Source organism: Metopolophium dirhodum, chromosome 6, assembly GCF_019925205.1.
Source record: "Metopolophium dirhodum isolate CAU chromosome 6, ASM1992520v1, whole genome shotgun sequence".
NCBI classification, from domain to species: domain Eukaryota; kingdom Metazoa; phylum Arthropoda; class Insecta; order Hemiptera; family Aphididae; genus Metopolophium; species Metopolophium dirhodum.
Window position 1 is genome coordinate 5,047,113 of NC_083565.1, and position 12,465 is coordinate 5,059,577.

Sequence of the window (12,465 nt, forward strand, 5' to 3'; positions counted from 1 at the left end):
AAAAATGCATCAAAAACATACACGTAGAACGTTGGAGACAGCGTTAAAGAGATTAGAGTTAAAAATGCCGTACTTATCGGTCGAGTATCAAACACGAACTGAAGATATATTATATTTTAATTTTTAAATAAAATACTTGGAATGATAAATTACACTTATTTATCTGATTCACTTCAGATCACTGATTAAAATATCATCTCATTTCTATCACTATAATTTGTCACCAATTCGGGGATAAATCAACCTACAAAAAATGTAGCTACCTATACAGTTAATAAATCTGTATACAATCAAAATTCAACTGTATATAGTATACGTTTCAAATTATTATATTTATATTTTAGGAATATACGAATATTTTATTTGCTAAAATTGTAACATTATATTAGAGTAAACTTTTATCAATTGCATAAGTACTGTTAGACTCTCGGTGTATTGTACAAACAATTATATTGTTTCTTATTCTTTTTAACCCAATATGAAACTTTTTGATAGAAATCCGAATAGTTACCACGTTGGTGGTAGATAATTTTGTTCTCGGTATTTGATTAGACAAGTTTATTTCAACAGTTGTAAAAAAGTTATATCCTCTTTATTTTACTTTTTGTAGGTAGTATACGACAAAACAAATAATAATAGAGCAATTTATTAAATCAGTCAAAAAATATATTCATATAAAATATTATGTGTAGAAAAAAAATTTTATTTTTGTAAAAAGTAAGACCAGTATTAACAGGATTAAAAAAATGATATATTACAACTCTTTTTTCGTGCTCTTTTAGAGTTATATTTATTATCTTCAAAAATATGTATTTAAGATAGCACAACAATTAAAATGATACAAGGTTGGACATTATAAAATGTAACTATTACATACCTAACAATAAGAAAATATAAAATTCAATGCCAAAAATAGGTTTTAATATGTTAAAAAAAAAGTAACAATAAAAAAAAATTTTAAAAAATAATGTTCTTTGTTTTGGTTTAATTTAGATAGACAAAAAATACAATTATCTATACAAATTGTCATTACAAAGATAGATATTTCAATATAAATTAAAAAAATTGTGGACATGAATAAACCAAATTAAGTTATGAGAAGTATCACCTTCATGTAGCTATTAATATTAGCATTCAGAGTAACTGGTACTATTGTCCCCGTGTGTCGTATTTTCATTGTACATGGAGAAATAGGATAGTTTGTGTCCGTAACAGAAAGGGTTTGATATAGACAGGTCAAGATAAATTGCAATACCTATCTTTTTTTCCGGGATTTTATTATTTTTCCGTCATAAATATGTCACAGTTAAGTAAGTTTTCGTTGTAATACTTTTGAAATATGATTATTTCTAATTAATATTCGTTTTATTCGATTGTTGTTATCTGAGATAATCTATTTTTCACTTAATTGTTATAAAAAAAATGCAATTAATAACTCTGGAAAAAAAGTAACAAGTACCAAATACCAATTCAATAACTTAATATACCTTTTATAATTTGTTAGTAAAAATATGCTTGAATGTATTATGTTTTAGAAGCAACGTTTGAAAACGATGGAAATCTTGAAGCATTACTCAATCACGTTTTATGGGAACCTACTACGAGCAATTCACCGACAACAGAAGAAGATAAAGTGGCTCCATATTTTGATGAAACATCTACTCATAACAACGTCACAGTCCAAATTGGAGCGAATGTAGATCTCCATTGCAAAGTGAACCGTTTAAACGACAAAACGGTAAATATGATGTGAATTAAAATATTTTTAAATTGTGTTAGACGTTTGTTGTATACAATTAACAATGCAAGCTGTGACATAAAGTTTAACGATTTTTTTTCTATAAGCTTTTTTTCTGTTTTAATTGCGAGCTATAAACTATCACGAAACATACATGGAACTAAGACTTGTATTAAAGAATAAACAAACATTAATTGAAAAATCGTACAATGCAAGAACTTTAGAAGATTAAACAGTTCTATTTATATTTGGTGTTTACCTTTACACAACGGATTATCACTAACTGCTATTTTTGGATGGAATATTTGATATTATTATGTACATTGTTTGTTATTGAAAAACTTGATTTTGAAATGGATGAAATTTAAAAAAGTGAAATTTAACTTAGTGAGAAAGTAGTATCATATCGCTGTACATTAGGTGTCGTGTGGGTCACTGTAAGGGATTTGTTAAATTTGAATTCAATGATTTAAAAAACATTATATACGAAAACATAAAACTTCATACAACGTATGAAATATCTTGAACTACATTTTAAAATCTTAAATATAAAAAGAAAATTTTTATAAATTTTTAACTCAAACTAATTTGAAAATGTTGGTGATTTTGATGAGTTTTACCAAAATTCTTACTTCGGGCAATCATAAAAAAATATTGTGGATTTACGTTCAACTTTTTTTTTTTAATTTCCATGAACAACAACTTAGAATGAACCTTGTATTAAATTTTCAAGTTTTTTGACAAAGCAAAATTTGACAATAATCGCAAAAGAACTAATACAAATCGAAAAGCTCTCATGCATATAAAATATAAATAGATCAAAAAGAGTCAAAATATTTTTAAAATTTTAAGTATTTACTGTTATTAGTTGTTGAGTTACATCAAATCAAATCAAATCACTAAATTGATTTTGACGAATTACTGGTTTTGCGTAAACATTTCTGTTTTACCTTGATTGTTTGAAAACTACTTGGAAAAATATGCAAATTTGACTTCCTAACAGTACCAACTAAATTCATTTTTTCACCAAAAAAAATTAATAAAATTGAAAGTCGATGAACAATTTTAATTACTTATCGTGTAGACAAACACAAAAAACACACATCAGTGTAAAATCAGTACATTCTTCGCTCCACTCAGAATCTAAAATCGATCAGAAATAGGTATTTCCTAGTACCTATTAGTTATTGCAGGTTTCGGTCAATTTACCAACCATCCAACAAGGTATTCAACTTGAAATTTATTAATGAGACTTGAGAACATAAAAATAGATTAATTGCTTTTGAACGTCCGGCACTCAACGGGTATTTTATTTAAGATATTTTCTTGGATTTCGAAAAATAAAGTACCTTAGAAAATTGGTTTTGAAATGAACGCTAAATATATTTTTTGATATTTTATATTGTGGTATTTGTTAATTGGTAGTATAAATTTGGGTTAATTAAAACAACGTGCAGTGACTTATAATTTTAGTTTCGTGACCCTAAACCTCAAAAAAAAAGGAAAAGAAAAGAAATTATAAATTAAACTAGTTATACTTTTGAATTGGTATATAAGTAATAAGTATTATATTATAATTATAGTTCCACACTAATTATTATCTTCTACAATATCCAATTTTCAAACCACATAGAGAAGTTAATCCACGTACAACATGTGACTATGAATAATATTTCCCTTCCAGATAAAGCCTTTTTATTTTCAAATTGATGAATACGGCAGTCATGCGTACATGAGTGAAAATAATATATGAAGAAAAATAATCGAAAGTACGAAAATGCAAAAAGACCGAACGTATAAATATCTAAAAAAAAAAAAAAAACTTTAGTTCATATTTTCCAATTACTATGATCGAGTATAGAATAATTGTTTATTAAAAAAAAAAAAAACAGTAATCAAATTATGATATAATGTATTATTTTATAATTATTATTCTAAACCATACTAATCAATATTGCTATGAACATGGCAAAGATTACTATCTAGCAATTATAGAACTCAAACTGTGAATATATTTGCGTGTGACAAGATAAATTTTCATTGGTCCGTATGGAAGACAGTAGTAATCTCCGGTTACGAGTCTTTAGGGTTCGACGCCGTCTGATTTATAGTGGAAGAGCGCTTTGCTAAGACAGAATTCGTTGCACGCGTAATCAATCAGACCTTTTCGATCGAATACAATGGTTTTCTCTGTACGACATTCATACCACCAACCAACTTTATAAACTTTGCACAAGACTTCCAGACTAGAATCCTAAATTTATGTGTACTGTTAGGGGTTTCAAAGTTTCCAACAACGGTTTTTTGTTTTTTTTTTTTTTTTTTAATGAAACAATATAAATTAGTTAGAAATTACATTTTAAACAACATTCTTGACATAAGTTTAGTAGTTAATATACATATTTTATACGACTTTTAACTTGAGATTCAAAATTGGTAAATCGGAAAATATATAAGTCGAAAAATATTAATAATAACAATAGCTTAGATACTATAAATAGTTTGCTTAGCTAATATTTATTTATATAACATATTTTAATAATAACGTACATACCAATATACTTACAGGCTTAACATTTTGCATATTATACTGTTTACTACTTACTATGGTTTAGTCATTTTTAATTGGATACATTCTACAGCAACATTATTAAAATATATTTGTAACTATACACTTTACACATATACTCAACTTAAGTAACAATTTATCTAGATTTCGAGCTTAACCATATACTTTTTATAGCCATTATATATACACAAATACTGCTAGATATTTACCAATACAATTTATGATTTTTATGGCTAAGCTATTCGTTTCTTTTTGTCGAAGCTAAACCCTGAATGTTTAAAATGTCTATAAATAGCTCAAAAAGTCAATATAATTTTAAGCTTATATTATCATGTCTCGAAAACTATCTTATAAATACGGTTTGATTTACAATAGAAAAACGAAATCCATTACATTAACCTACAATGAAGAGTTAAAACTCGAACCATAATAATATACAGAAAAAGTGGGTTCCCTGGTTATTTTAAATTGTATTTATTATTATAATAATTTTTTATTTACAAAAAAATACGAAAACATTGATTTGTTGTTAAATATGAATATTTGATTGTCTTCAAAAATAATCGCCATCAAATCGTCAGAGGTTGTCTTCCGATATAGTTGTTGAACTGTTTGATGACACAACCAATTCATGCAGTTCACCAATGACACCAGTGACACCACTAGTTAAAGATTATTTTAATAATATAACGTTACTTAATTTTATTATTAGTCAACTTATGGAACATGGGTACTTTCGTATAACGGTGTCGGGTATACCTAACTTAAAAACAGTAAATACATTTAAATATTTCGACAACTGTAATACATGCATTGCATTAAGTATTGCCCACTCAACTATGCACATGATATCAAATAGGGTATTATTGATTATTACTCTTTGTTGTACCTATCGGGAATAAGATAATAAATTATAGTTACTCGTAGTAATAATAATAATTCAAATATAACTTATGGATCAAAACCAGCAGAAGATAGCTATTTTAATTTAATTCTTATGATTTAATATTTTCATAATGGAGAAAACAAGATTTATCAATTTTGCTTTATAATATTTTAGTTAAAACAATTGATGGTATAAAAAAATATTTATTTTTTTTTATACGACAACATCTGTATGAAATAAATTCTTCAATAAACGTCATTCTTACTATAGCCTTTGGAACACATGACAATCGAACAGGTTATCCGCTCTCCATCAATATCCATGTGTCTTCGTGTTGAGCTTTCGTTTCGCTTCGCTTACTTCGGCCAGAATAGTATTAAGGGATCACAGACGTATAAAAAGATGAGAAGGGCAATTGTGTTTGCTTACTTGCTTCTCTTCTTTTTGAATCAAAAAATAAACAAACATCTCGTAATTTTGAGACAGGGATAGTGTATAATATATTTACGCAGTAAAAACTATTTTCTAACATATGTCTATTATTGAATGATCTAACACATATTATTTAACTAGGTTTTAATTGTATTTAATTGATATGGATTTTATATTTTCTTAAATAGCATTATAAAATATGGTCATTGATTAGTCGTATACAATAATATTAATATATAATTATATTCAAAGACGATTTTCTTTATTACTTTTTTAATTAAATACTTTAATATACCTTATATTATTCATTAGATTAATATTATTTACATTTCCGTTTCTGAAAATAATTAAAACTTATTTAAATTACAAATTATAATAATAAAAATAATATTTTGATACTCGTTATCGTAGTTTGCAGGAGTTTATATAAATATTTCAACTATTAGGATCTCTGTTTGACAATACAATTTTTTTCCGTTGGTTAGTATCAAAATCAATTGTATTTCAGTAAAGTAAAAACCCACTTTGTGGTTTATATAATTGATAGTTAAAAACACTCAGGAAAACTGAAAGGTTAGCAATACACATCAAAGTTTTGGAAAAATTAAAGATAATAAATTAAAATAAATACGCTCTATGGGGAAGAATATAAGACAGTCAGATATAGACATGGAATAAAATATATATTGGAGGCTCTTGCATGGACTGTGTATAATATCTTAACAATGAGAAGAAAATAAATAGAATAAAGCATAGGTATTCAAACAATTCTTAAAAGTTGGTAGGTAAATAATAACAACATTATCAATCCTTTCGTATAGCGTAAAAGGCTAAATTTCATTTTCCGTAATCGAAAAGTCAGTGAACTCTGGTGTTGTCGGGGTATTTGAAAAACAATTAGCACTTCCTAGTAGAGAGGTAGAAAGGTAAATGTTTTGTACATTGTATAAATCAATTATAGAAACATCATTTAGATTTTAGCAGTAGGTGCATTCTAAATTCATCAACTTAATAGTCTGAACTATATAACGGTAACCCAAGGTAACCAATACACTATACACCAATGTTTTCTGATAGGTACACTTTGCCACGTTATAGGTATAAAATGCGTAGGTATTTTTTAGTCATAAGAAATTTTGAAAAACGTATGTGTTGCAATATAATTAATAAAATATAATTTCCCAGTTAGAATGCCGCCGTTTGAAAGAAACATAATAATATTTTTTATAAATATATTTCAAGACATTATAACCTAATAATATTATGCATGGTTTAAACAAGGTACATTTTAAAAAAGGTGGATAAGTGGATGTCGCTCTGCTGTACGGTAGGTTACAAGTGGGTCACTGTAATGGATGGTGTTAAATTTGAATTCAATGATATAATATCATTGTATAAGAAAAACGATTCTGAGCGAAAACGGTCAGTCAGCCTATGATTTTACCAAGTATATTTAATGATATTATTGTGAATAAAGTAATTTATATATAACCTATTTACGTGGAGCCTTGTTTTAAATTTTCAATCCTTAGCCATAAAAGTTAAAAATTTATTAATTTTTAACTACAAAATAATTAATAAATTATAAATTCGATAAATGTTGTCAAAATTTGAACTTTAAATGCTTATAAAAAAAAACTGTGCCTATGTATTTTCAATATTTTTCAACTGCTATTGTAAAAATATATCAGGAGTCTTGTATTAAATTTTTACACTTTTTGGCCCAACAGATAAAACTTTATTGATATTTATAGAAAAAAAAACTAAAAAAATTGAAAACTGAAAATGCCCGTAAACAGCTCAAAAAGTGTCAAAATATTTTCAAAATTGTATGGTGTATAGGAAATGCTAATATAAACATTCAGTGAAATTTTCATGTAACTACAGTTATTCGTTTTTGAATTACAAGAAAATAAGGAAATCGGTACATGAGAAATCGAGTGAATATCTAATGTTGTAAAAATATGAATTTAAAACGCTCATAAAAATTTAATTTGACTTTCTTGTAGAAATTTTTTTTTTGATAAAGTTAGACAAACTTATGAGGAATCTTGTATTAGATTTTAAAATCTTAGATTTAAAAAGAAAAATTTTTATGAATTCTCATCAAAATAATTTGCTATTTTTCGTGATTTTTCCGTATTTTGTCAAAATTTGAACTTTAAATGCTTATAATTAAAAACTGTGACTAAGGATTTTTAATTTTTTTCATCTGCATTTGAAACAATAACCTAGGAGCCTTCTATTAAATTTTCAAGCTTTTTTACTCAACAGATAAAATTTTATTGATATTTATAGAAAAAAAAACTAAAAAAATTGAAAACTGACAATGGCCGTAAACAGCTCAAAAAGAGTCAAAATATTTTCAAAATTGTATTGTGTATAGAAAATGCAAATATAAACAACCAGTGAAAATTTCATGCATCTACGGTCATTTGTTTTAGAGTTACACCAATAACCAAAATCGATTTTGTTAAAAATCGATTTTGCGTAAAAATTCCCGTTTTTCCTTAATTTTTCTTTTGTTTTTCACATCGCTTTTGAAAACTACTGGGAAATTAAAATTTTGACCTCCCCAATGCACCAACGATATTCACTTTCCCATCGAACAAGATACTGAAGTCGAAAATCGAAGCATTATTTCGACTACTTATCGTGTACACAGACACAAAAATAAAAAAATAAAAAAAAAATAAAAAAAAAAATAAAAAAAAAAAAAATAAAAAAAAAAACACACATCATTGTAAAATCAATACATTCATCGTTTCACTCAGAATCTAAAATAATTATTTGTTATCAAATCCGTTATTTCAATATTGTTGACAATGTATAGTCTGGTCACGCATGATATTATAATATACAATTAATAAGAAAACGCCATTCAACATTCTATACTACCCATACATATTTTTTAATTATCTTATAACTTGTATTTAGATGTTATTATTAGCATGTTAACAGTAGGAGATTTTATTTTTATTATAACATTGTTGATAATAACTTTAAGTACCTGTACAGTGTATCTATTACCTACTTAGTATTTTCTAATACTATTACCTACATTACCAACATTTATACAATTTCAACTACAAATTAAACTTTTAATACTATTATATGTATCTACCTTCGTCCTACTTGTATAGTTGTAACACAATATAACATTTATAATTTATTTTTAATAAATATATTTAATCATTCCAGTTTATTTTTATATTCAAGTTTCACTAATATCTGTACACAATAATTATAAAAAAATTAAATATAATTTACAAATCAACCAATCAATAAAATGTTGTTCTAAAAAAAATATACCGTACAGTAGGTGTTGTGTGTACTTCCTTGTCATTGAGTATGTCACTGTAATGTACAGCGTTAAATTTTAATTCAATGCAATCGGTTGTGAGCAAAGAAATGAGTGAAGTCTATCATACTAAATATATTTTATGATACCTATTTTAATTGTTATTATAGTAATTAATTTTACAATTAGTAATACTTTAAGTTTCATTGATTTTTTACCGATATCATTTCATATAAAAATGCCATTGTATGTATAAAATATAATAATATAAGTTGAAAGTTGAAAGTACCTATGAACAATATTTTTAAATAATAACAAAACAAATAAAACCGTTATTCTTTGTTTAAATATCTAATAATGTCATCCAAATTTTCAACTCGAAATGTAAACTAATAACTGTGTTTATATATTTTTACATTTTTTGGCAGAGTATAAAAAATAAACTACTTATGAGAAACCTTGTATTAAATTTTAATAGTTTTTGACTGAGTGAAAATATTTTTAACGGATATATGTATATAAAAATGTCAAATCTCATGAACATTTAACTATATTAATATATTATATAAGAATTTATAATTCAAGTAACAGTGGAATATTACTAGTTTTTACTATATCTAATGTTTTTTGATTCGTAGCAAAATCCGTTTGAGGAATAAGTCGTTATTCCATGTTTGAATATCCGATGTCGTCAAAATTTAAACTTCAATCGCTCATTAATGTTGACGTGGCCTTATACCAAACTTTTTTTTACTCCAGTAAAAAATCATATGAAAAATATTGTTTTCAATTTTTAAATCTTAGGTGTCAAAATTAAAAAAAGTGTGAATTTTTAATTACAAAATAATTTACATTTGATGATTTTGATGAATTTCAAAAACATATAATTTTTAAACGCTTATAGAAAAAATAGGTCATGAATTTTTAATGTTTTATAAAATTTCCATAAGAACCTGGTAAGTAGTTTTCAAACTTTTTACACTAATTTCAACTTTCTAAAAATAGCACAAAAAGAGCCAAAGTATAGTGAAAATTATGTAGTCTAAAAAATACTAATATAAATTATACTTAGTAAAAGTGTAAGTCCATAGTATAGTTAAGTATTTATTTTTGAAATAAAACGAAAAACAAAATCAATTTCTGGTTTGTTTTTCCCGATTATTTTTAAAAGCATTAGATAAGCATAGGTACGTTTATACTTTTGACCAACCTCCCCGCTATCTAAATACTATTTTTTACCAATAATGTTGAAGTCTGAAGCTTTTTTAATTGCTCCAAAATGGAAAAATGTGATAACAGACATAAAAATAATAAATAAAAACACGCTTGTTTGTACAACCACCAAATATTATGGTTTTACAAAGACATTTTCTTTCTTTTAGATTCTGAGCGAAGCGATGAATGTATTGATTCTACAATGATGTGTGTTTTTTTTTTATTTTTTTTTTTATTTTTTTTGTTTTTTTTTTTATTTTTTTTTTTTATTTTTGTGTCTGTCATCACCTTTTAGGACAGTAAAAGTGCTTGGATTTTCTTCAATAGTAACTTTTCTGATAGGAAAGTGAATCTAGTTGGTACTTTGGGGGGTCAAAAGTAAAAGTTTCCCAGTAGTTTTCACAAGCGACGTGAAAAACAAAAGAAAAATTAAAGAAAAACGGGAATTTTTACGCAAAATCTGTTTTCGAGAAAATCGATTTTGGTTTTTGGTGTAACTCTAAAACAAATGACCATGGGACATGAAATTTTGACTGAATGTTTATATTAGCATTTTCTATACACCATAAAATTTACAAAATATTTTGACTCTTTTTGAGCTGTTTACGGCCATTGTCAGTTTTCAATTTTTTTAGTTTTTTTTTCTATAAATATCAATAAAATTTTATCTGTTGAGTAAAAAAGCTTGAAAATTTAATAGAAGGCTCCTAGGTTATTGTTTCAAAGGCAGATGAAAAAAATTAAAAATCCTTAGTCACAGTTTTTAATTATAAGCATTTAAAGTTCAAATATTGACAAAATACGGAAAAATCACGAAAAATAGCAAATTATTTTGATGAGAATTCATAAAAATTTTTCTTTTTAAATCTAAGATTTGAAAATGTAATATAAGATTACTCATAAGTTTGTCTACCTTTATCAAAAAAAAAATGTCTAGAATAAACTTAAATTAAATTTTTATGAGCGTCTGAAATTTATATTTTTACAACATTTGATATTTACTCGATTTCTCATGTAACAATTTTTTTATTTTATTGTAATTAAAAAACGAATGACTGTAGATACTTGAAAATTTCACTGAATGTTTATATTAGCATTTTGTATACACCATAAAATGTTGAAAATATTTTGACTCTTTTTGAGCTGTTTACGGACATTGTCAGTTTTCAATTTTTTTAGTTTTTTTTCTATAAATATCAATACATTTTTATTTGTTGGGTAAAAAAGCGTGAAAATTTAATATAAGGCTCCTGATATATCGTTCTAATAGCAGTTGAAAAATATTAAAAATACATTGGCACAATTTTTTTTTATAAGCATTTAAAGTTCAAATTTTGACAACATTTATCAAATTTATAATTTATTAATTATTTTGTAGTTAAAAATGTATAAAATGTTTAACTTTTATGGCTAAGGATTGAAAATTTAAAACAAGGCTCCACGTTAATAGGTTATATATAAATTACTTTATTCACAATAATATCATCAAATATACTTGGTAATATCATAGGGTGACTGACCGTTTTCGCTCAGAATCGTTTTTCTTATACAATGATATTATATCATTGAATTCAAATTTAACACCATCCATTACAGTGAACCACTTGTAACCTACCGTACAGCAGAGCGACATCCACTTATCCACCTTTTTTTTTTTTTTGTATGTATCTGCTTACAATTTTTTGGATAAGCAATAAATTCAATATTGTTTTTAAATTAATAAACTATGGTTAGATTCATTTAATATATTTAAACAAAAAAATATGATTAAATGTTGAGTGATATTATTGCTTGTATAACGTTAACTAAAAATTTGATTTTTAATATAAAATGTAATCAATCGATCTTTTGGAATACGCTTTTTTAGAGTCTTTTCTAAAATAGATTATTTCATTTCCTTCATAATTATTGTAAATGTTTATAAATGTATTGTTATATTCAACTTAGCTCGTTTTTGCTAAATCTTGAAAAGTTTTCTGGAAACATTTGAAACACAGACTTTGAATATTAATTTATAGTATGCTGAATCAAAAGTTTAAAAGTATTACAGTCACAAATCAAATTATGTACTACTTCAAATTCATTATAGAAAGTGAAAGTTTTTAAAGTTAAATTAGAAATTCTTTATTTAATTATTGTCATATGTGCTAAGTACAAGGATGCTAAAATACCCGAATACCTTAAATAATTTAATAGATATACTGAGAAAATATTTCAAAAAGAATTTTTATTTTAAATTCTTAACTAAACGGATCGATGAAGAAAAATGTAGTACTACTCAAAAAATAATCCGGAAAAGAAATTAGAATTTTAACGCAAATATT

General features: G+C 25.3%; 1 protein-coding gene across 1 annotated transcript in view; it reads left to right on the plus strand.

Annotated features, from left to right (window-relative positions):
- Nucleotides 1-12,465, plus strand: part of LOC132947171 (basement membrane-specific heparan sulfate proteoglycan core protein-like) — a 148,017-nt gene that overhangs the window by 108,252 nt on the left and 27,300 nt on the right. Inside the window, exon 3 of the mRNA XM_061017383.1 lies at nucleotides 1,536-1,738. Coding sequence (XP_060873366.1) covers nucleotides 1,536-1,738 — 203 coding nt within the window. The remainder of the gene's footprint in view (nucleotides 1-1,535; nucleotides 1,739-12,465) is intronic.